The 24,514-nt window shown below is 45.0% G+C and overlaps 1 protein-coding gene across 1 annotated transcript in view; it reads left to right on the top strand.

Annotated features, from left to right (window-relative positions):
* Nucleotides 1-24,514, top strand: part of LOC147711652 (polyunsaturated fatty acid 5-lipoxygenase-like) — a 977,760-nt gene that overhangs the window by 653,565 nt on the left and 299,681 nt on the right. Inside the window, exon 11 of the mRNA XM_086922317.1 lies at nucleotides 8,120-8,241. Coding sequence (XP_086778443.1) covers nucleotides 8,120-8,241 — 122 coding nt within the window. The remainder of the gene's footprint in view (nucleotides 1-8,119; nucleotides 8,242-24,514) is intronic.

Below are 24,514 nucleotides of genomic sequence, written 5' to 3'. Positions count from 1 at the left end.
GCTCCTTCACTAGCATCCTGTCATAAAAGTTCCAGTGTGCCACAGGATCTTCTGCAGAGTCTTTTAAAAAGGTGTTCAATATAATTCTGGTGGAGATCCAAGGCCTAAAGGTCCAGCAAGCTTTGGATACAGAGCTAATAAAGTAAAAACTTACTAAGATCGGGGAGACCCTGCTGGTACTTCTAAAACAGTTACAGGCAACAGAGCAAACAATCTCAGACATTGAAGACAAACTGGCACTTCTGCAATCCCGTTCGACACCTGAATTTGCAAAAATCGCATAACTGGAAATTAAATTATAATTACAGGAGAATCATGCAACACATTCAAATCTTAGATTTAAAGGAATTCCAGAAGAGAGTGAATCCCGAGGTCAAATACAATCAGTTCCTCAGCTCATCAATATGTTGATCAAAGATCACATTTTAACATCCGCCCTAGGATTTGACAATTATGCGGGCACATAGAGTTAGTTCCTTTTCATCAGCCACCTGGGCCAAATATCCACAAACTATCCTGGTCAACTTTTCAGACTTCCGGATCAAGAAACAAGTTCTCACAAGAGCAATCCAGCAGAAAATGTTTACAGTTCTGCAAAATGTCTCCTTGAAGGTTTTCTCTGACCTTTCCGTGACTTCAGTTAGGAGGAGAAAGACGTTTCAAGAATTAACCTTTGAATTTAGATCAATTGGCGCACAAGCCTCCTTAGTTCAATACACAAACTCAAGGTTCTTTGGGAACGACAATTCAACATCTTTAATGTTCTTTCTGAAGCCCAGGATTTCCTAAAATTAATTAGAAACTAAAGATGCATTTAGGATTTGCATTAACCCTTTTCTTTTTTTCCTTTCTTTCTTGCGGGGCAGCGCCCTTAGTATTGTTTCAGGGGTGCTAGGGGGGGATCGGTGGTGGTTGTGGGGAGGTGATTCTGACAGGCCTGGATTTAATTTCATGGCATCATTCGGCTAGCAGAAAAAAAAGAGTGGGTCAAATTTATTTTTTATTATATATATATGTGTGTTTCTTTTTTTCTGTTTTTGTTATTTAAGCTCATGTGTCTTTTGTGAGATTAAAGTTGTTATATCTATAACAAATGGATAGCATCAAAATAATTTTGTGTAATATGAATGGATTATTAAATGCAAGAAAAGTGAGCGCAATGTTAACTGTATTGCTTTCCTATTCTCCATAGGTTTTGTTTCTGCAGGAAACTAATTTTAACTCAAATACACCTACATTGATTCTTCCTAAGGGGTATAATCAAGGTTACTTTGCTTCTGCAAACGTCTCTGTTCTTGGGGTGGCTATTATATTTTCCAATAATTGCAGCTGTGAAGTCCAAGTTAGTTGAGATGTTCAAGGCCGAGGGAATTGTTTAAGAATTAACCTTAGAGGTGCAGTGTTTAATCTCTTGAATTATTATGGTCCCATATTCGATGACACTTCGGCTTTGATCCAAATCTATGACTTATTGGTTGTCTATGAGGGTTCTATAATTTGGGGGGGAGATTTCAACTTTATTCAGGATATCCATTTAGACGCTTCAAATCCAGCTAAGAAGCAATTAAAACTTAAATCAACTAAGTCTATCAATAGGATGAAACAAGATTTTACCTTGCTGGATCCTTCGCGTCAAAGTCATCCAGGGCAATCACACTATACTTGTTTTTCCTCTAGGTACAAGACGGCATCCCAAATAGATTTTTTCTTGATTGACGACCTGCTATCCAGAGGGGATTCTGGTATTGTTCCCAACTCCTTTTTTGAACGTTCAGTTATTTCCATTAGCATTCAGATGAATAAAACACAGTCTAGAAATATCAAGCAGTGGTATTTTGATACATTTATCCTGCAAGATGAGGAGTGGATTGCTGTAATGCAGCCTTTATTTAAGCATTTCTTCGAAATCAATGAGAATTCTGCTCTTGTGTTTTCTGTGTGGGAGGCTTTTAAAACAGCCTTTAGAGGCCAAGTAATAGCATAGACATCTACGGTGAAAAAACTACGATCTCAAGAGATACTTTTGCTGCTGTTAGCAGTTGAAAAAGCTAGTGTTAACTTAAAGACGACTAGGTCTGAATCTCAAAAAGCGGTTACCCATTAAGACCTAGCAGCAGCTAAAGACAAGCTGAGGCAATGTTTCAATCTACAGGCAATTAAGGGAAGTAAGGCTTATAAACAAAAACTATATGAGGAGAGTTAACATGTAGGACGACATCTGGCTTGGGCTCCAAAAACCCAGAATAGCCAAAATACAGTTACTCAGATCAGAGATCCGGTTACGGGTACAGTTGTAGATTCAAAATATAAATTTGCTCAGGTGTTTTTGTGACATTTCAAAACTATTTATGAGGAAATGCAGGAAATTACACTAGCTTCACTTATACAATATTTCAAATCTTAAGAATTGCCCTCTATCTCAAAGAGCATGAGTAACTCCCTCGATAAACCAATCTCACAAATTGAAGTAAGTAATGTATTAAAAACTATAGCTAATGCAAAAGCCGCAGGCAATGATGGAATCCCTGTTTGGAGTTTTTAAGCCCTTTGAGCCCTTGCTTCTGCCCTTTGTCACAAAATTTTATAATTTGATAAAAAACAGTGATCCTATATCTAAAAACTGCAAAGAAGCGGTGGTGGCTTGTTTTCTTAAGAAAGATAAGGATCCTAGTGTTGCTGGTTCATATCGACCCATAAGTCTATTGAACGTAGAGTGTAAAATATTCATGAAAATCTGGGTATCAATGTTGGCTCAGTTTGCACAACAGGTGGTCCATCAGGATCAGACAGATTTTATACCTCGTAGATCTATGGCCTTTAATAAATACTTCTGGACGCAAGTAATCAATTACCTATCAGTCAACAAGGTCAAGGCAGCGATCTTAATGCTTGATGCAGAAAAAGCATTTGACCTTGTTGACTGGAAGGCTTTGTTTTTTTCTATTGTTAAAGTTGTGTCTCCCTAAGCAGTTGGTAAAAATGTTAAAAGAGCTTTAAATAAGTTCAGAGGCTAAAATTCTGATACATAAAGAAGAGGTAGGTGTAGTTAAGATCCGGCGTGGGACTAGACAGGGATGCCCACTGTCCCGTCTTTTATTCTCACTTTTTAGAGAACATTTGGCAATACAAATCCGTAATAATCTCCAGATAGTGCCTCCGATAGCGGCCATGCCAAAGATTAAGTTATTTGCAGATTATATAATTCTTTACTTATCAGCAGAGCTATCTAATATCCTCAATGCATTTGCTGAAATGACTGCTTTCACAAGAATAGGTGGGTTAAATCAAGCAAAGGCTGAAGTGCTTTGGTTTAATGCTCATTCGGTATTGCTTCCTTTTCTTCCTCAACAGGCAGTTTCTAAAACTTTAGGCTAATTAGTGACTAACCATTATAAGCAACTATTTATGCTAAATTATTGAAGTACATTTAAAAAAGCTTAGAGGTTATTAGACAGATGGTCTCTTCTTCCTTTAACTTTAATAGGCCGTGTATCTCTGGTTAAAATGTTCATTTTACCATTATTTTTATTTTTGTTGATTGACCTCCCTATCAAAATTCCCATATCATATTTTATTGAGCTACATAATTTAATTCAAAATTTTATTTGGGCAAAGAAACAGCCTAGAACTTCGCTAGCAATTTAACATTTAGATTCAACTCAGGGGGGGACTTGCCCTCCCTAATTTTGAGCTGTACTATCAGGCAGCATTATTGAATTTGCTGGTTCAGCTCCCAATCATAGCATATAAATTTGAAAATGTCATGCTAAATACTATGTTGGCTGAGAATGCAATTCAACTACCCGTGTTCCTTCGTTTCTCAGAATTTTGCCCCAAAAATCGAGATACAAGACAATATCTGATTCAGTTTGTCGCATACAAGTATTTTTCAAATTACATAAAATTCCTAGATATCACTAATGTTCGAAAATCAGTGAATTCCAGGCTTTTGGCTTGCAGCTTTCTCTGGGGTCCCTGAAATTATGGAAGAAGGAGGGTTTTGAAAGCTTGGGGGATGTTTTAATATATCAAATATGATTACCAGCAAGTTAATGTCCCAGCAGCTGGGCCCTAGGTTTTTAGCCCTTTCTTTTAGCTTCAATCAAATACCTAGCTTTTTAATAACAAATTATCTGATGACCAATAACGCAGCTACTAGGATCCTAAGCCAACTATACGTTCAGTGCCTAAGTGGAGTCAGTAATTGGTATTTTTGCTTAGTGCAGTTGGGGGATCAGAAAGTGATTGATAACTTTTTTTCTAAACTATTAAAAGAAACGGGGTACAGTGTCAGCAAAAAAAAACAAAATGACAGTCTTTATGCAAAGCAGGCCATAAAGAGCTGCGAGCCACCAACTATAAAGGAATGGCCTTTTTGTCAAGATGGCTAACCTACTATACGCGGAAAAGACTGAATAAGATGTTCCCGGCTACCTCAGAGTATTGTTTTAGATGCGGGGATCTGGCGTTAGGGTCTTGGAACCATATTTCTTTTGATTGTCATAATCTACACCAGTTTTGGTCCGAGGTATTTCAAAGTATTAATCAATCTTTAGCATCAGCAGTTCATACTATCCTTTCTATTAAATTAGTTCTTTTCAATAGAGGTTCAGCACTTGTCAAAGGAGCAGCAATATTTCTGCTTTATAGCTATAGCAGTGGCTAGGTCCCTAATTCGTCAGAATTGAAAGTGCAATAAGGTACCTTCGATCCATCATTGGCAAGCAAATATGGCTAAGACATATATCTGGGGGAAGCATGTGCTAAGCTCATAAGGTCTCTTCGTAGATTTGCAGCGACATGGTCTGGGATTTCTAACAATCTATTTTAAAATGCTTGGCGACACTCACACCCACTAAGTTTCTTAAAGCTTTTCTTCTATGTAGGTCATATTTTGTATAGATGGGAACTACACCTGTTTTACTAATATGCAGTTTATCGCTTTGATTTCAATCTGATGTAACGTAATCTGCTGCTATCAATGTAATCGACTATGGCTGCTGTTCTTTCCCATAGTTTGGCGATATATTCACTAAATTTCTGATTCTGTTGTTAGCTCTTTATCTTCTTCACACTGGTGCTTTGTCTATGTATTCATGAATTGATTGTTTCATTTGAAAAAGTTGCTCTATGTAATTGTGTTGTTTTTTCTTTTTTATTCAGCATCAATTGTTGCTGAAAATCCACTAAAATTAAAAAAAAAATCTGCAAGTAGTTGCTTGAAGGGTTGCAGGGTTGGGAGTGAGGTGTTGCACAACGAAATTGCGTATTTGCATTATGTTGCTTGTGTCTCTGTAGAACTTGATGGATGAAAGGGTAATGGGCTCTTTCCGGATTCAACCCTGTGATCTTTTAACACTCTGGAAAGGGGATCAGAGAGAAGGTTTATTTCTGCAGGCAATTCCGGAAACTGCCAGGTTTGACAAGGGTAGTGAGTGGGGAAGGGAAGGGTTCCAAGAGTAATCCAGCTTGAGGCTGGTAGGGAGATTTGTGAGTGGACCCCTGGCATTCTCGGTCTGTACTGCCTTCCATTCCTTTTATCTTGAAATGAAACAGGAGTCCTTCATAATGTTCAAACAAGCAGGCCCACAACTCATGGCTTGAGGCATCGCCCATGGCATGCCACAACCGGACTGTGAAGGTTGTAGCATAAAATGGGGAAACAGTCAAATTAAATGCATATCATTAATAATCTTGAAATGTATTAAAAGTAGCAATCTAGTGAAATGTTAAATTCTTTTGCTGCAATCCTTCTCACCACAAGGTGACCATCCATTAAATTTGTTCTAAATATCCAAATAAAATGAAAATTTCCTTAGGCCTTAAGAGGATGGTTCACTTGTGTCAAAGATATGCAATTAAGTTTGTTCAACAACTGTAGTTAATTACAACCTTGTTCCACCGCTGCCTTTGTGCTGCATGAGCATACGGGGATACTGCTTAAAGAAGACTGTTTTCTCAAAATATTTCCACAAGTAGGGACATATTGTGGCTTAGACTTATTCTACGTCCATCGCTGCACACTTAATGGTCCCACACTGAAAACCCAACAGCTTGCATACACCAGTGCTGCTACCCAATAAAAACATTAGACCAGAGACTGGATCTTGAAAAAGTTACGTCAACACTACATTATCAACTTGTGGAAATATTATATTGACTCAAAAAAAGAGAGTAAATTGGTGTCAAACACAGAAGCCAGAGGACTGTGCAGGCATGGTGCTACTACACTAAAGATTGGCCAGCTAAAGTAACTACTGAAGTTTGTAAAATGCTCTATTGTGCCCAGGGAATGTGTAATGTGTTCCCAAATGAATCAGACTCTACTGTTCCGTCACCTAACAATAAAACGTGTTGCTTAGGAAAGCCTCTCTGAAAAGAGCTGTCAACTTGACAGCCCTAGTGGTGGTCTACTCTTCAGTGAGGGACAGAATGTGTGGGAGTTACAAGAGACTGTGTTATCTTACTGCCATTACATTTGGGGGGGGGGGTGCTCTATGACCTGTTCTTAGAGCTTTTTTCCCCTGTGCTGTGGCTCTTCTCTGACACCTCTATGCCCCACTTCCACCACTCTGCCCCACTCTTTTAGAAACAGTGCACGTTTAACAGAAGCTGGAACTTTGATGAATTTTTCACAGTCACTATCTCTTATAGCCAGTGTGGTGGGACAGAGACATCCATAAGTGGTTGCCCAGTCATGACAGGATCGAAGGCTCTGGCCTGGAGAAATGCTCTTCCTGTACTTGATTCTTCCTTGTTTCTCATGTTTGTAAGAAAAAATGGGGAGCGGCCTCTGACCTGAGTGTAGGCTTCTTCCTAAAGGATGGAGATGACCAAGAAATGCTCTTCCATACTCCCTAGAGCACCTTTATTATACAAGATGTCTTGATTTGCTCGTGTTTCTGTTCAGGGAGGACTCGGCCTGGCATGGCAGTTCAGCCTGGACTGTTCCCACAGGAGCAGGGTCAATACTTCTTTGTACATGACGGCTGAAGAGGCTCTAGGCAATGATCTAGGGGGTTGTCTAATTTAGCGCATGAGACCCTGGCCTCCACTACACTGCGAAACCTCACTTATACGAGCAGCTGCCAACAAACTTCCTCTCTGCGGTCCTTGTTCCAATGCAACCCAGGAGAGGGTGGGGGGAGGGGGGTATAGTTTCTGTGTTCTATTTTCTGTTTTGCAGGTGTTGGATTGTAAGATTCTGTGAAAATGTCGTGGACCCAATTCTCATACATGCTTGAAGCGTTTTTGTCATAATGTAATGTAGGTGAAATTACAGATTATATGCCAATAAAATATGGTTAAAAAAACTGATTTGTACATGGCTGGGTCCAAACTAAGGTGGCATAATTTGCAACATAAACATACATTGGCATGCAGCCCAAGTAATCAGCGGCGGCTCCTCTGCTAAGGCGGAGGAGCCTCACCCCTCTGGTTTGCAGCAGTGCAAAATAGGAAAAGTTAATGATAATAACACAATGTTATTATCATTGTATTTTACAGTGTGAGACAGGTTAGGGCGGGCTGGACTGTCAGAGCAGGGGGAGGAGGAACTATGTGCACTTAAGTCAGCAAGATTGTTTGGCCAGCTGTCTTGGGCTGGCCATACACCCATGTGCACTTAACATGTTCGTTACCTGGCTGTATTGCACAGCCTACGTGGAGAACATGCAAAGGCTCCCACTCCTTGTCTGAGCGCCGAACCAAGCCGCTGAGACCAATCACGATGCAGCGTTGTGATTGGCTTAGGGGATCCTGTTTTCGTCCTTCTTCCGAGAGTCAGGAAGAGAAGAGGAGGAGAGACGATGGAGGAGAGACCGCAGGTGTGTAGAGGTGTTATATTTTTTTTATCCACCGCCCACTTCCGTTCCGCACCAGTCACCACTGCCCTCAAGTGTTGGAGTCAGTGAACTTCACAAACTTAACCACTATTTCTGTGATCACAGTGTGACAGTCCTTCATAGATATTTTGGGTGCAACATGTGACACTCTTCTCTCAAAAAGTTCAGATTTAAAAAGCTATGAATAAAAGGCATGTAATCATGTATACTTTCATGCTTTTTAGAGTGTATTGATTTGCTGGACTGCAAATTAATTTTGTAAACTCTGCTTGCAGCTTCGTCAATGATGTGTTGAATATTTACTACAAGGGAGATGAGGACGTGTGTGAGGACACTGAAGTCCAGGCCTTCGTCAAAGATGTTAAGGTGAATGGATTAAGAAACAGCAAGGCTTCAGGTAAAATTTTCTATAGGAACTACTGTAACTCACATCCTTCATAGAAAGGTATTGCCTTTTTTTCTTGTAACTAACAATGGGTCTGAGACTTCCAAGTTCAAAGTGAACACATAAAGTGGCACCTGCAGCAACAGAAAGCCCTCTGCTAGTATTCCGAAGCATTGCTACGTTTTATGGGCACCATGCCATTGACGTCTGTTGAAGCAGAGTTAATTTTAGACAGGAGACAGCTAAAAATAAGCCCTTTTGGGTTTCAGGAATCTGGAATCTCCCACCAGAATCAGGTCTATTGGCATGTATGCGGAGGGGATTGCACCGTTGTTTGTGCATCTCTAAGGGGACTCCAAACTTTTCTACCTCTCACTCGCAAACCTGTGACGTTACATTAGGTGCACTTTCTGTCTGTTCAGCTTTATAAAAACAACAGACCTCATATTGTGTTGCGTCATTTGGAGTGGGGTGAATCAAACAAACGCTTGGGGCACTCCACGCAGTCACTGCATTCACATGTGTAGTAGTGTTCATGAAAAGTTTGAAAGGCATAGTGTTAGAGAAAATGATCAGTCACTCCATATGCTACGTAGAGAAATCACAGAAAGGTGTCTATTATCTGCCATTTTCACAAACAGGGCCGGTTCTAGGATTTACGGGCCCCGGGCCAAAAGCGAATGTGCGAGGCCCCTCTAATTTACATAAGTGATACAGCTCAGGAAGCTGTTTGTGCAGACTCCTCCTGGGCCTCAGCTCTTCCGCCCAGCCTCCTACATGCACCTCTTTTACAGCTCCTATCAAGCTGAAGGTGTGAGAATTACTTGTGGGCTTAAAGTTAAAACTGTGAGAGAGCTAAAATGTTGGACAATGGGCGTCCTGTAGTGTCTCTGAATGGTATCCTAGCAATTGGGACAAGAGGATGTTTCTCCCTCGCCTAGGCCTCCGGACACCATCTCTGTGAGGCCCAGGGAGAGGGCCCCTCCCATGGATCCTAATTGCAAGGAGACACCTCTCTTTCAGTTCAATCGGCAGGGAAAGAAGAGGACACACCACTGATGCGGGCCCCTTGCTAGTGGGCTGAGTGCAACGCCCTGGGCAGCTGTCCACACTGCCCATGCCTAGCACCGGCCCTGTAACAAAGTTAGGGAAATGTTTACAGATTTTTAAATCTTCAAACAAAAAAGAATGCCCGAACCCTCGAGTCTTGATAAGACAACTATTTGATGAAGACCAAGTGCAAATTCATGAAACCTGGTGAGGTTCTTTTATTTATACCCATCACTCATATTTTATACTTTTTGGGGAAATTATTCTTTTAGGCTGAAATAGATACACATTTACACCATTGCAAAACTAAACATATCCACAAGAGCAAATCATGTCATTGAGTGATTTATTGCCAAAGGAATATACATTGTTTCTGCTCTTGTTTTCACGTTGCTTTGTTTGTCTTTAAACAGGAATTGATTTGTAAACATTGATGAAATGAACCTTTTAATGTGTAATGTTCTATGTTAATTTGATGTTCTTTTTGATTTATCTTCTGTCATTATTGTTTAGTTTTGCGATGGTGTATAGTACAACGGTCCAGCCCCCCCCTCAGTCCCGCTAAGGACCTAACTCCTTTGTTTACCGATTTTTAAATCTTAGCATACAACTGGGTGCCAGAGAACTGGAGACGAAGATGGCCGTCTGGCTGGTTTGCGAGCTTCGGCCTCCTACACATTAAATAAAGCTGCACTTTCGCCCTCCCAGAGTGGAATGCTGGCTTCCTAAGCAATGTCCCTGCCATCCTTAAAATGCCTAGCCTAATGCGACTTGTTTTCAGGCGGTACAACTGATGGATACCGGTGGATTAACCGCCACTGCAGAGAGGCTCAGGAGGGAGCTGTGCTCCCGTTGGCTTGAATGGTGAATTGAGCCACAGGACCAAGAGCAACTGTTGGTGGACGTGAGGTGTCCTGGCAGGCTGGGGAGCTATGCTACTGTGCTACTGTGACCTGTGACAGTGTTTTGGGCGAGTCACAAGCCTGCTGATCGATGTTGGTTGAGTGCTGCAACCACTGTGGAATGGCCAATTGCGTGCTCGCCCTTAAGTGGTCCCTCGCTCTGACATGTGATAGTGCCGGGACCCAAGTTAGTGGCTACTGTGACCCACCTCTGGAGATGAGTGCACGAGATGCGAGTACACTGGCTGAGGCCTTTAGGGGGCCAATACCTGCATAGCTGTAAACTTTTCAGATTGCTTAAGTGTGACATTCCCGTGGCTGCAGTGCGCATATGAGTGCCGTTGTACTGCCAAATGTGTGACCGTTCGAGTAACACTTTTTTGTGGGAGTATAGCAAAGAAATTAAGTCTATGTGAAGAGAGAAATATTCCCTCTTTAAGCCATGAGAGGATCAAAATAGGCCTTGAAACTGTTGCAAAATACCTTAAACGGACGCTCACTAACCTGATTATGAAGAACGCTCCTGATTTTCTGCAAAGCTACAAGGTACTAGTGTCAATTGCCACCTGCTACCTTATCAAAATGTGTTCCAAGATAGCTTACATGGTTAAAGCTTTGGAATCTGAAACCCCTAGCATAATTAATAGCATTGATGCCCACCACCACTGTGGACCTCGATAAGAAAGCTATTTGAGTTGAATATGGAGAGCAGAGATCAGTGTGTCTCTCTTTCAGTGTTGAATGATGGCTCAGCCTTTGATTTTGTGACCGCTGTACCCAAAGTGTTAGACCCATTTTGTTAAATGTTAAAACACAGGATCAGCATCAGCACCAGTCGCACTCTCACCCAGGCATCATCACCAGCCACCTGGCCCGTGGCAACTCACTCTACTTGGGAATCATCTCACAACTACTAAACAGACTCCAGCCCATCCAAAGCGCTGAGCCCAGGCTCATGCTCGACCTCACAGAACAGACCTACATCACCCTCACCTCAAATCTCTGCACTGGCTCCACATCAGCAAAGAATGCCAGTTCAGTTGTCTCACCGAAATCTACAAAGCGCTACATAAAAAGGGGCCTGCATACCTCAACCACAGGATGAACTTCCACCACTAATTGGGCAAGATAGAGTCATGTATTTGTCTTAAACCCAGTTATGCATCGCAGCAGACAGAGGGAATGGCCCTGGACAGTGAACAGCAGCGAGAGCAAGTGCTGCTGCAGTGCATTAATGGTGTAGATGTCTAATGCGAGCACTGTAACACCATGGGTCCTGTAAAGGCAAATGGGCATAGGAAGGTTCTTCCTTTCAGAATCCATGAGGGCTAGGGAGACGACATCCCCAACTTCATTAGCAGTCAGGAAGTCTAAAACATCTTGCACACCCTGGGCCTGAAGTAGCTACCTGTAACAGTGTTTTTAATTGTTGCAAAAGTGAACAGCTCAGCCAGGCCCAGGCCGAAAGCTCCATGGCAACCAGACTCCTCTCCTTGACGTGTTCTGGATCACACTCAAGCTGGCTGCAGAACACCAACCACTGCTCGGATCTGAAGTGCCTTGCACACATATGAGGACCTAAAAATCCTTACAATGCGTGATAAACCATTTCAGTGCAGTGATGTGGCCACCAGCACTAACATGCGTTATACTGACTTGTGATGTGTGGTATTTGGCAGTGCTGTAACTGCGATCGGGATTGCACCTCGGCTGGAGCATCATGCAGTAGCCTTCCGCTCCACATTACGTCAAAATTTCTGGGCCACATGACACTCTTTATTGTACTAGAGAGTAGCCTGTCTCTACTTTTCATTTTGGACCTTTTTGCCACAAATGAGGAGCGATTCTTCCAAACCCGGAGGTAAGTATAATTCAGCAGCTCACTTCAGCCAAAGTATTTTGTTGAGGTGAAAGAGCGTGCTTCCTTAGCCTGTCGTGGGCTGGGTGGTGGACTGTCACTTTCACTCACTTCTGCGTACTTCTTGTGTCATCTACAATATAACCATATCTGTCTACCCTCGGGCACTCAGAGCCCAATGCACCATTGCTGCATCCCTGCACTCTTCTCTTTGGACTGTACTGGAGATGCTTTATCTGTAGCACTACTCCAAGATCGACAAAACTGTGTTATAGAGATGCATTATTGGTAGCCCATGGGGCTTCCCTCCTTTAATCGGGCTAAACTACCATTTTTTTGTTTTAATATTTTTATTGTTTTTTTTAAATTTTGTAACGGGTTTGAATTATCATAGGCATTTTATTTATTTATTTGTGTGTTTTGTAAAGCGCACAGCTGCCCCAACGGGGCGTCCCGGCGCTGGTAAAACTTGGAGACAGTGAGGGTAGGAAAAAGAGGATAACCTTATGAGGAAAAAAGGTGGGTCTTTAGTGACCTTCGGAATGCCACTTCAGTTTGACATGCGCGTAGAGTAATCGGAAGCTTGTTCCAGCACTGAGTGGCACAGACCTCGAAGGTTTTCCCTCCAGTACGAGAACGTTTGAATCTTGGGGTTTCCAGGAGAAGAAGGGAGTTAGAACGTAATGTCCTGGCCTTGACGTACGGCTTCAGAGTGCTTTTCAAGTGGGCTGAGCCATTGCCCTTGGAAGCACGAAAGGCCAGCGTCATGGCCTTGAATACACATCTCTTGGCTATCGGTAGCCAATGTAGTTTTCGGAGGAGGGGAGAGATGTGTTGTCTGGCTGGGATTCTCTCGACCAGCCGGGCGGCAGCATTTTGGACAGTCTGTATTTTGTGGCAAAGGCCTGCTGTGATACCAAGATATAGTGCGTTGGCGTAATCAAGGTGAGATGTTATAAGTGCATGTACCACAGTCTTACGGCAGTCTGCCGGCAGATAGTTGATAAGCCGGTTAATCGTCTTGATCTTTGCGAAACAGGATGCTGCTACTGTTTGGACCTGAGCGTTAAAACTAAGCTGATTGTCCCAGCGCACTCCCAAGTTTCTCACCGAGTCTTTGGGCGTGGGGGCTTGGCTCAGGTCAGCTGGCCACCACAGAGTGGAATCCAAAGGGGATGGTGAGTTAAAAAACAGGATCTCTGTCTTTCCAGCATTGAGTCGGAGGGAATTAGAGTCCATCCAACTAGAGATGTCTCTGAGACAGGATTTCAGCGGATCAAAGGCAAAAGCGGAGGGAGTCTCAAAGGTAAAAAGTAACTGAATATCATCAGCATAGGAGGTGGATTTAATCCCAGTTCGCGCAATCAATTTAGCTAGGGGGGTAAAATAGACATTAAACAAAAGGCATCACATCTGCATATGCAAAGCTTCATTACGAAAACAATTGACGTGTCTGTAACTGGTTACAGAAATTTAAACACAGTACATAATAGTGTTCACTAGTCCTTGCAGGTGGCCTACATTTGTAAAGCGGTGTATGATACTTCCTGCTAGCATTTGTGCACTTCAATTCCCAGCCAGCGGTTTGTAACGCCCAGAATATTGTAAACATATCTTATAGAGCCAGGAAGCTGCGACACATAGTGTAAATCGGAAGCTCACATGGGGAGTAGGAGCTTGTATTGTAACCAACAGTATACTGGGAGATTGTGCAAAGAGAGAAGAGATTGGCCAATAAGACATATGTTAAATAAAACCTCAAAACTAACAATGAAATTTTTTTTTTTTTAAACTGCCATCAAGTTATAGCGAAAAGGATATACGTAGCATCTCCAGGCACTCACATGCGTATCTCGAACTGGACATTACGGCTGCTCGCTAGGGTGGCATTTGGACTCATTGAAGCGTTAGAGACCTCTATCCTCCAGAAATAGTGGTGAGGGGCTGAGGGTTGGGGGGGACTCTCGTTGGTGGACCTAGAACACAGACATATGGCATCATGGGATGCAACATTGTTTGTGGATATATAGTGCCTCTGGGCTCGGGATCACCAGAAGTTGAATCACATACTGGTAGGAGGGGCATCTACACCGTTTCCATCTTCCCCATTCTTGAGGGCTGTGAATATGCTATCTAAGTGTTGTGCTATGGGTACTTCGGGAGCCCTGCTGTTTCCTCCCTGTATAGTGTTGTACTGTCTGCCTGCGCCCATATTGTAAGTGACCTTTCCTAGCTGACCGTTTCTGGGTGTGTATTATGTTTCCACCTCTTCGTTATTACGCGCTTCGCTACTATCAGCCCCAGATCCAAGAACCATGACTTGACTTTGTTTTTCCTAGACCTGGCGTAAAGCCCTAGTATGTGCACTTCCCATGTGTGCGGCAAGGAAGTTTCACTGCAGAGTGCAAGTGCCGCAGCCACTTTTTGCCAATAAAATTGTAGAGAGGTGCAGGACCATAGCATGTGAAGCAAGTCTGCATTAAGTTGATGGCACTGAAGGCTTACGAATGTGGCAATGTTGAAATATCTGTTCATGTTTTTGGGTGAAAGGTACGCCCTGTGTGTAATGTACGTTTGTATCAGTTTCAATTTGGAGCTCCTTGGGATGCATGAGGAGCTGGCCAGAATAGCACTCCATTCCTTTTCCGTCCAGAGTGTGCCCCTATCCTCTTCCCAACGGGTACGGAGACTTAGCATTGGTTTCAGTGTATGTGTGAGGAGAGCCGCCACTAACCAGTACACTATGTGTGGTCCCACTCATGACACGCAAGTATTGAAGTAACAGGTGTGTTGGCGGCTCAGTCGCCAAGTCCCCCCAAGAGGCAGACATGGCCCTAATTAGGGAAATGTGTAGTAGAAACTGCCCTGCCGGTAACCCACTGTTTCTCGCTAGGGCATCAAAAGTGAGTAGTGCACCATCCGAATACAAGTCACCCAGGGTATCCACGCCCGCTGTATTTCAATGTGTAAGAGCCTCCTCGAAGGTGCCCCTCCTCCCTCTGGGCGTCCCTAGGAGTGGTAGTATCGTGAGTGGTAGTATCAGAGCGTACAGGAGTGTTGTGCGGGTAAGATGTAGGCTTCGCCTGTAGCATTTGTGCATCAGTGCTAAATGTAATTGGGATGGTTGTGGTAACTTGGCGATGGAATGGAAAATGTGGTAGATTTGGGATTGGGTCCAGGACTGCTGTTGAGTCGCTGTGACTTCCAGACCCTTGCCACTTAACCGCTTTGTCACCCATTGTAACTGAGCCGCTATATAGTCCAGCTCCATATTAGGGACTGCCAAACCTCCCTGACTGACAGGAGCAGATAGCTTCCACAGGGCGACTCGAGGCCTGCCTTTGTTCCAGATTAAGTCACGGAACATGCGTTCCAGCTCGCGGAAGGTTTTGGTTAGGACATAGATCGGAAGATCCGAGAAATAATATAATAGTTTTGGGAGGACGATCATCTTGATCAAGGTGATGCGGCTCATGACATTCAGTGGGAGCGACTACCAGAATTGTACCTGGGCCCTAACAGCTGATATTGCTCTCGGTTAGTTGCCTTCAAATAAATCGTCAGGAGTCTTGTGTATAAAGATGCCTAGATAGTGAAATGTGGTGGAGTACCACGGGAGGGGGGAGTCGCCGGGAAGAACCTCTGTTTCGACCGTGTCTGCGCTAAAGGGATAAACCCCCGATTTGGTTCAGTTAACCCGGAGGCCCGACACTGCTTCAAAGGCCTTAAGCGCATCTGCTATGGACGTAGGGATGTCGTTGATGTCCCAGACATACAATAACAGGTCGTCAGCGTAAAGAGAAAAAACATGTATTCCATCTCCTAACCTAATTCCCCACGCTTCGTTGCCATTGCGGAGCACCATTGCTAGTGGTTCCATGGCTAGGTAAAAGAAACGGGGACAGGGGACAACCCTGACGTGTCCCTCGTCTTACTCAAATGGGGTCTGAGATGAGCTTGCAGGTTCTAACCCGAACAACGGGTCGTTGATATAACAGGTGAACCATACTCATATAATGGTCTCCAAGATCGTATTTTCGGAGAACTGCCACTAGATAGGGCCATTCCAAAGAATCAAAGGCCTTCTCCAGGTCCAGCACCAGGCAGCCAGAGCTAGCCATGCACGTATCACGTAATGCTGTATCCGGAAGAGCCTACGAATGTTAAGCGAGGTACTTCTAGCGGGAACAAATTCGTTCTGATCCGGGTGCACCAGCGTTTTCACTATGGGCGAGAGACGTTTCCGCAAGTATTGATGCAAAAATGTTGTAGTCAGTATTAAGAAGTGCTTTAGGGCGATAAGAGCCCAAGGATTCGCGATTCTTATCAGGCTTAATAGAGACACCAGCGAAGCTTCATTTTGTGTGCCAGCAAGAGTGGATTCATCAACCTCAGTTTCAAACACTTTCAACAATTGTGGTACCAGTATATGTGCATAGGCCTTGTAAAATTCAGTCAGTAGTCCATCAGGGCCCGGCGACTTCCCATTTGATAGTGAGAATTTGCAGTCCCAAATTTCCTCAGAGAGGAGGGGGTCATTCCGTTCCCCTTTTTGGGCACATGTAGGATGTGGCAGTGTTATCCCCTCAAGGTAGAGCTGTAGCACCAAGGGTGTGGCCTGCATGTGGAATTTGTATAGGTCCTGATAATTTGCCACAAACTCATCATGTATGACCTGCTGCTTGTATGCTATACCCCCTTGCACCGTGCGTACCAATGCCACTGGAGCCGACGATTCATCCTGGCAAACAAGCCACGTGAGCAGCTTCCCCACTTTGTCCCCCATTTGGTGTGTCTGCACCGAGTGTGCTGCATAATTAAGATAACGTAACCATTCTAATAGTTGTGCATGCTCCTCCCTGTGGCAATCAAGCCATCTCGGGGATCCCTCAGTGGCTTACTGCTCGCTGGATGCCAATTGTGTCTCCAATTTGGTAAGGGCTTTTTCCAGCTGTACTCTGATACCCTCCTGTGCCCTCAAACAATGCCCTGTACAACTACATTTAGAGTGTCCCATTCCTGCATTGGAGATGAGGCTGTGCCTGCAGTCTTCTCAAAATTTTGTGCCACAGTGGTGGCCAATAAGTTCCAGATGGGCACATTTCAGCAGTACATACGGCTGAAGGCTCCAAATAGGTATTGGCGGTATCCCGCCCTCCCACTCCAGCTCCATCACATGTGGATTATGGTCTGAGTGCATACGTCCCATATAGTGTGACCCAGAGATACAGGGTAAGAGATCATTGGATTCCATAAAATGGTCTAGGTGCACATGAAGGCCGTGCGCTCCCGAAGAACAGGAATACACTCTATTTAGTGAATTGCGGTGTCGCCAAGCATCTGTCAGGTACCATTGCGTAGCCCAGTTATTTAATGCTTTCATGAAAGTATGTGTGGCATGTGCCAGGCAAGGGAGGAAAGGAACAGTCCAGTGAGATGTCCAGAACACTATTATAGTCACCGCCTAATATCATGGGAGTATCATGCCAGTTGCAGGAGATGAGTCCAAGATAAGCTGCTTGGTCAATGTTGGGTGCATATAGCAACGCAAGAATCACAGGTTTACCATCTAGGACACCTTTAACAATGACGCATACCTACCCTTTGTATCTATATATGAATCCATCACCCAAAAGGGAGTCCCCGGTCTCACCCACACCAGAACCCCTCGTGCATACGCCGAGTAACCTGTAACGTACAATTGTCCCCTCCAACGTCTGTGTAATCGTGCCACTTCAGGTTTGTGTAAGTGAGTCTCTTAGAGGAGTGCTATGTGTATGGGGTGGCATTTCAGATATGTGTAAATGAGATATCATCGCAATGGGTTAGGTATACCCCGCACGTTCTAGGTTCCTACTCTTATTGGGGCCATAACGTATGAGAGATAGTAGCACATAGGGCCTTGCCAGACCGAGGGATGGGGGAGCCAGTGGAGTGCCTGTAAAAGTATGTGTAGAGTTTGTGCCTTCCCGCAAGCCAGCAGATTGATCAGCGTGCAGTATTACATAGGAGATGGCATAACAAACATTTAAACCATATATAATAAAAAATACCAAAAGGTCAATTGTGCAACAGGCAACGGCCCAAACAAGAAGCGAAAGTAGCATACAGCCAACGTCTGGGGGGACTAGTATGCACAGCAATATATGATGCAACAGTAGCTGGAGATTTGTTTCTGATAGCTACCCCTCTGCCCTCGCCAAGTGTGTGCATTATAGTGTGACTACCTCAATATCAGATTTAATATTCCCGCAGGGGTCATAAGGGCACCTCACCCAGATGTCCCAGGCCTTAACGAGTGGCGTACCCCGGCATCCCACCCGCAGCTATAGCATCAGCACCACAATAGAAGCCTAACATCTTAAGCCACGGAATACAGTGCATAAACCATTCGCAGGAGCCTTGATACTTGCGTGTTGGTGGATAACGTTCATTGCCAGATTTGTGGGAAATATGTGATTAAGACAAGCGAGAGTTCGAAGTTTAAACAATGTCATTGGAAGTCTGTGGGGTGATCTGGGGCAGATCACAGGAGGTCTGGGAGGCAAAAAAACTGTCCAATAGATCATCCTCACTTGGCGTCTCTTGCTGATGGGAGGTCAAATTGGTCTTTTCATGTGCCCAGCTGATGTCTGCCACCGCCTGTAGAGCCTGTTGCTGGCCGCTTAGGATCAGCTCCGGGCCAGGTCAAAGGTCTGAGAAGCTAGGGACTGGGATTTATTTCACCCTGAGGAGTCATAAGTGTCCAGCCATTCTTCTGCACCCTCCGAAGTTGTAAAGAAATTAGTTTTTCCATTCGCAGTCACCTTAAGCTTCACCGGGAACAGCAGCGAGTACTTGAGATCACATTGTCGAAGTCGCCGTTTCACAGCCATGTACGAATAACGCTGTCTCTGGTTTTGCACTGTGTAGTCCATGAAGAACGTGATTTTGTGGTTGTCCACTTGCACCTCCTATAGTTATCTTGTTCCCTGGAGCACTGCATCTCTGTCTTTATAATTTAAAAGACGAATAAAGAGTGGTCGTGGGTCAGAGCCCAATGGGGGAGGCCTGGCAGCTACCCTGTGTGCCCAATCGATGACAAAGTGTAGAGAGAGGGTTTCCCCGAATAGCTACGAGCAAAGCCATTGTTCAGTATAAGCCACTGCATCTCTCCCCTACGTCCCCTTTGGTAGGCATACCACACGTATGTTGTTGCGTCAGGCACGGCTTTCTGCGTCCTCCGTCCTGTCTTCTAGAAATCCAACGTGGTCAAGAAGGCTCTGGATTTTCCTCTCCTTTGTGGTTACCTGTGGAGAGACATCAGCAATGGCCTCCTCAGCAGAAGTGGTGCGGTCTGCCAGTGTTTGAAGGTCTGCGTGGAGCAGAGTAAGGTCAACTGCCACTTTGTCTATGTTACCTTCGAGTTGAGGTACAGATCTGGTTCATGGTTTCCCCAAGTTTTTCGACTGCCGCCAACACTGCTTCCAGCTTATGCAACATCGGATCCACTGTTTCTGCGCCCGCCATCTTGTCAGCCTGGGTCTGTGGGGGTGAGGCCGCAATTCCCCCAGTGCTTATCTTTGTGCGCCCCCCACGCGACATGGGAATTACGTTAGTCCCTGAGAAGCAGGTAAGGCACTATTGCAATGTGGCACGTGCTGGTATTTGAGTGTACAGTGTGGTCGGCCTTGTGGATGTGGTGCAGAAAGGAAAGACTGCACCATCTGTTCCCTCCATGGCCCCCCTGGAGCACACTCCTCTCCAACCAGGTGTTCCGTGTGTCCGCAGGTCAGCGTACCTCAATCGCCGCTTCGCTCAGAGCCGCCGTCATTTCCCACATGCGTACCACAGTCCCGGGAAGGAGGCCTCCGATGAAACTGGGCGAGGCGGCTATGTAGGGCAGTGGGGCCACGGCTGTCAGAACAGGGGATCTTCTCCTGGGTGAAAGGACTGCATGTTGGTGGGATCTGCGCCTTCAGAGAGCGTGCTTTATCACTGTGCCCTTTCGCTGATTGTCACTGTCTCCAGGTGACACTCCCACCACACCACTAGTACTCACAGTTTGTTTTTATCACCACCTCATATCCTAATGTCGTCTCTCTGCCTGCAGGAGCCAATAGAGCCTGCTGTTTTCGATGCGGGGGAGGTATTCATCAAGCGGGGCGTGTCAGAGTCATAGGCTGCGTCTCAGTCCTGCACACTTGCAAAGGAATCGCGCGCCGGTGGGGAGAGCCACTTCATTAGTGCTGCACCACATCAGAGATGTTCTCCGATATCAAGGAGCCTCCATGCATACCAGCCACGGCAGAGACGGCTGTTGCATGTAGCACAGAGCTGCACCACAGGTCTGGGCCTAGGGGGCAGAGCCAATCCCTGGCGCTGTCTGGCGATTGGCATCCAGGGCCATGGATGACTACTGAGCGCCTCCGGTGACAGGGAGGTGCGCCACGGGTCCCCGCGTCACCCGCTGCTTGCCGTGACACAGGAGCTTAGGGTCCGCTTCTGGAGTACACTTGGAGGTCGGCGACCCCTTCCGGATGACTATTATCGGATCTATGCGGCCAGGAGCTGGAGCCTGCGACAGAGCTCTACATGTAAAACGTCCGACTCCATTGCTGGCTTAGCTAGCATGCCTTTAAAAATGGGGAAAGCTCACTGTACACAAACTAAGCTCCAGTTCGATAAGAGACAGGCTTACCAGAACAAGGCTGAAGAGGTTTTCTACCCGAATAATGAATGGCTAATGTATGTATTTCCTCTCGTCAGTCCCTCCATGGTCTCATGAGAGCTGAACCTGATGCAACCATTATGTAAGCTGACAGCTCTTTGTGGTAAGAACCATTCAAAATGTTGTACAGGAACAGATATCTCGTCCCTATTTCTTCCCAAAAATAATTTTTGCATTCCATCTGAGACTGTACTCGGGTCATTCTTCCTTCATCCCTATGCTCTCTCGGCTGAGGAGACATTTCACCATCTTGATTGCCAGTGTGCCTTGAGCTTCTATCTGTACTGGACTACTGTTCATCAGACCAAGTTTCTGTGATGTCAGCTTGGTAAATGCTAGGTCCACTCTTTACGAATCTTATGTATTATTTTAATATTCCTATGGCACCCAATCTCCACTGGGTTTCTGGGTATATTCTATCAGGGCTAAGGCAACTTTGGTGGCTTTTTCCAGACATGTACCCAGTTGTCAAAAACTTGACACTTTACTACTTGGGGTACCCCACATGCACACTATGCTTTGGCCCGGATATTCTCTAAAGTCTGTTTGCTTGGGTCTAAGCTGTCAGATCCATCATTTGCCTACTCCTTTTTTAGGTTAAGCATTCAAGACCTTGTGTATATACTTTAGTATATACTTATATGTGTATGTACTTTGTGGAGATCAGCCCTAGGACTTGTCTGCTTCCGCTTAAGGACTTGTTTTTTCCGTTCAACTGCCTCTATTTAACTGTCTTGATAGAAAACAACCAGAAGAGGTCAGTAAAATACCATAAATGCTTTCTCCTGGGCGGGCATGCTCAGGCTGCCGTCCAAGATGGCAGCTCTGCACTGAAGCTCTGCCAGTGGACCCCAATAAACTGCGCTGTATTGGACCTCATGGCCTCCAACTAAGACCAGAGTGATGCACTAGGCTTGTCAGCAGGATTGGCTACCTGGGGAAATCGGCTCAAATGGCGTACATCGTAGGCACAGCTCCGTATGGCCCTGCAAACTGGTATGGGCGGGGCCACCTACGTGGATTGAACGGGCCCTAGATTGCGGGCTGAAGGAGGACGGAGTAGATTGGTTTCCTTGGGCCGCCAACCTCGGTTCTCTGAGGAAATCGGCTCAATTTGAGCTTCGTATGGCCGGTTGGTGAGTGAGTGACGGCTGCTATTGAACCCTGCCCCCCACCGCAACTTCACAACATAGGGCCACACTGCAGGTGTGTATGTGGCCTGCCAGCTCCGTTCCCGAAGGCCGCACGGTGACAAGGGCTGCGGGCGAGCCTGGGACACAGCCATCTGGCTGTTAGGGGCGAGCTTCCAGGGGGGCCACCTGGACCGGGGTTCCCTTGCTGCCCCGCCGTATGGCCTAGTCCGCGATACTGCCATAGCGGGCCTAAATTGGTCCTACACATGCCGACTCAGTTTCGAGGCCCCAACATTGCCCTCACAATTTTCATAATTTTTGTGTCTAATTTGCACAAGCTGCTGGCCTGGACCATATTTGAACCTTTAACTCTTTGGCTGCCAATGTGGAGGGCCCATTTGGTACAAGCCATCGCTGTAGCTGGAGCGTCCTGGGGCATTTATCTGTTCATGAGGAGTGTTGCCTACGGTAAAAGTGCAAGGTGCCCCTTGGCCCGCAGATGCTAGCTGCGATAAGTGCACAGTGTTGATTGCATTGCGTTATCCCCTGCCCCCACTGACAGCTTGCAACCCTTGACAGATGTGGCTACTCAACTGGTGAGGGCGGGGAGGCATGGGATGAAAGGAATCCAGGCACCAACTCCTGGAGTTCCCTAAAGAGCCTGAGAAAGTGCCAGAGACAGACTCCGCCATGGCAGAGGGGGACTCTGATGAGGTAGCCACTGGGGGCCTACCTGCAGCTTTGGTTTCAGGACCTTAGATAGCTGCTTCGATACTCTGTATAAGCGACTGGACAGCCTGGGCGCGAAACCTGACTTGCACGATAAACGTCTTGACACAGTTGAGGGGAGAGTCTTGGACCTTGAGGATGGTTGGGCACAATCAACCAGACGCCTGGACCAAGTTGAATAGATCTTTAAAGACGTTGCAATAAAAAATTAAGATTTAGAGGCGCAAAGTGGGCGCAACAACCTTTGTTTACTTGGAGTTCCTGAGTCTGCCAACACTGGTCGCATGGACCAGTTTGTAGAAACCTTGCTGCCTGACATAACCGCTATCGTCCACCCGGAGTAGCAGTTTAATTTACATCGTTATTTCACTTTCTTAAATTTTGAGACCACATATGTTTTTTACTCAAAGGTGAAACTTAGATACCTAACACCTTAACCACTTTAATCGTTGCCGTTTTCCCGGACTACATTTTTTATTTACATGGGTATTTTCATTTTCTGTCATTTAAAGTCCACTTATGCTTTTCACACGAACGCCACTATATTGCAGAGTAGTGCATATAGAGTGAACTAACTTAACGGAAGTTCACTGTGGCATTTGCCCACCACTCTTCGTATACACTGGAGGTAACAAGCACAAAGCCCAGCACATCCAGAGCATACATAGGTTAGAATCACTGAAACTCCCCCGGTTTAACTACACGCTGAACACTGAAGGAGTTAGCAGATTCTAATTACTGTGAAACATGTAAGGTCTCCTCATGTAGTTTTACACAGTTTTTTCTAAATTCCAGCTGGTTGTTCCCTGAGGAAGGGTATGTTACCCGAAATGCATTGGAACGGAACACAGAGTGTATATGAATTTATTAGCGCAAATACACGCTTGATGAAATAAGAAATTATTTTGAAGAAATCATATTGAAAAAATTAATAAACATGAAGAAATGTTTTGAAAATCAACTGGAAAATGTAAATGTGTTTAAAAAGAACCAGGAACCTTAACAGGACCAAGTTGTGCCTGGGAGGATGCCCCTAATTAAAGGGTATGCACAATTGCATATTTTCAGAGTGTGTGAGACCGGAATACAAACCCACAGTGCACACTAAACATTAAAAAACTATTTCGAAAACCTAGGGCTGTGCGCGAACAACCATTTAATTTAAATATTTGGAAGCGATGCCTTCACCCCTTGGTTTGTAGTTGAGAGAGTACATCATTCTCTTGGTCTTCGCCCTAATCCAAGCTGTCCGACCCGACCCATAATTGCTCACCTCCTGAACTTTTGCGACAGAGACACAGCACTTTGCTTAGCACGTGAGCAGGGTGCTATCTCCTGGCAAGAATTGACGTTGTCCTTGTATCCTGATTTTACAGCCATAATCCAGGAAGCGAGGTGCAAGTATAACGGAATCTGGGACGTAGATACAGGATGTTGTACCCTACATGGCTGTGGATGGACGTTGAGGGGAGGCCTTGAATCTTTGACTCCCCCACAGAGGCACAGGTGTTCTTCAAGGTCTATAAAAGAAGTGTTGGCCAGACCAACAACAATGTCGTTGACTCTACCCCACCCCACAGTGGTTCAGTGGCCAGTGTTGAACTTTTTTCTTCAGAACGACATAAGTGAAACGTGTCAAGCATAATTTGACTTGTCTTAACACTGCTGTTTTATTTTGCAGAGTTGGAGGATCATTACTTACAATAGATAATTATAAAGTTGGGACCCCGGAGTGGCGTTGCCACCCCCCTGGCTGTTTAGCACACTAAGGGCCCGATGTAGGTAAATATGATTCGGTATTTAGGAATCCATATTTCATATGTAGCTAAAAATTGGGTAAAAAATACCGAATCGGTAATATTCGTTATTACCAAATTGGTAATACCGATTCATTAATAAGGAA

Source organism: Lissotriton vulgaris, chromosome 5 (assembly GCF_964263255.1).
Source record: "Lissotriton vulgaris chromosome 5, aLisVul1.2, whole genome shotgun sequence".
In the NCBI taxonomy this organism is placed as follows: Eukaryota; Metazoa; Chordata; class Amphibia; order Caudata; family Salamandridae; genus Lissotriton; species Lissotriton vulgaris.
The sequence above is the reverse complement of the archived record's forward strand: the minus strand, read 5'-3'. Positions and strand labels throughout refer to the sequence as shown.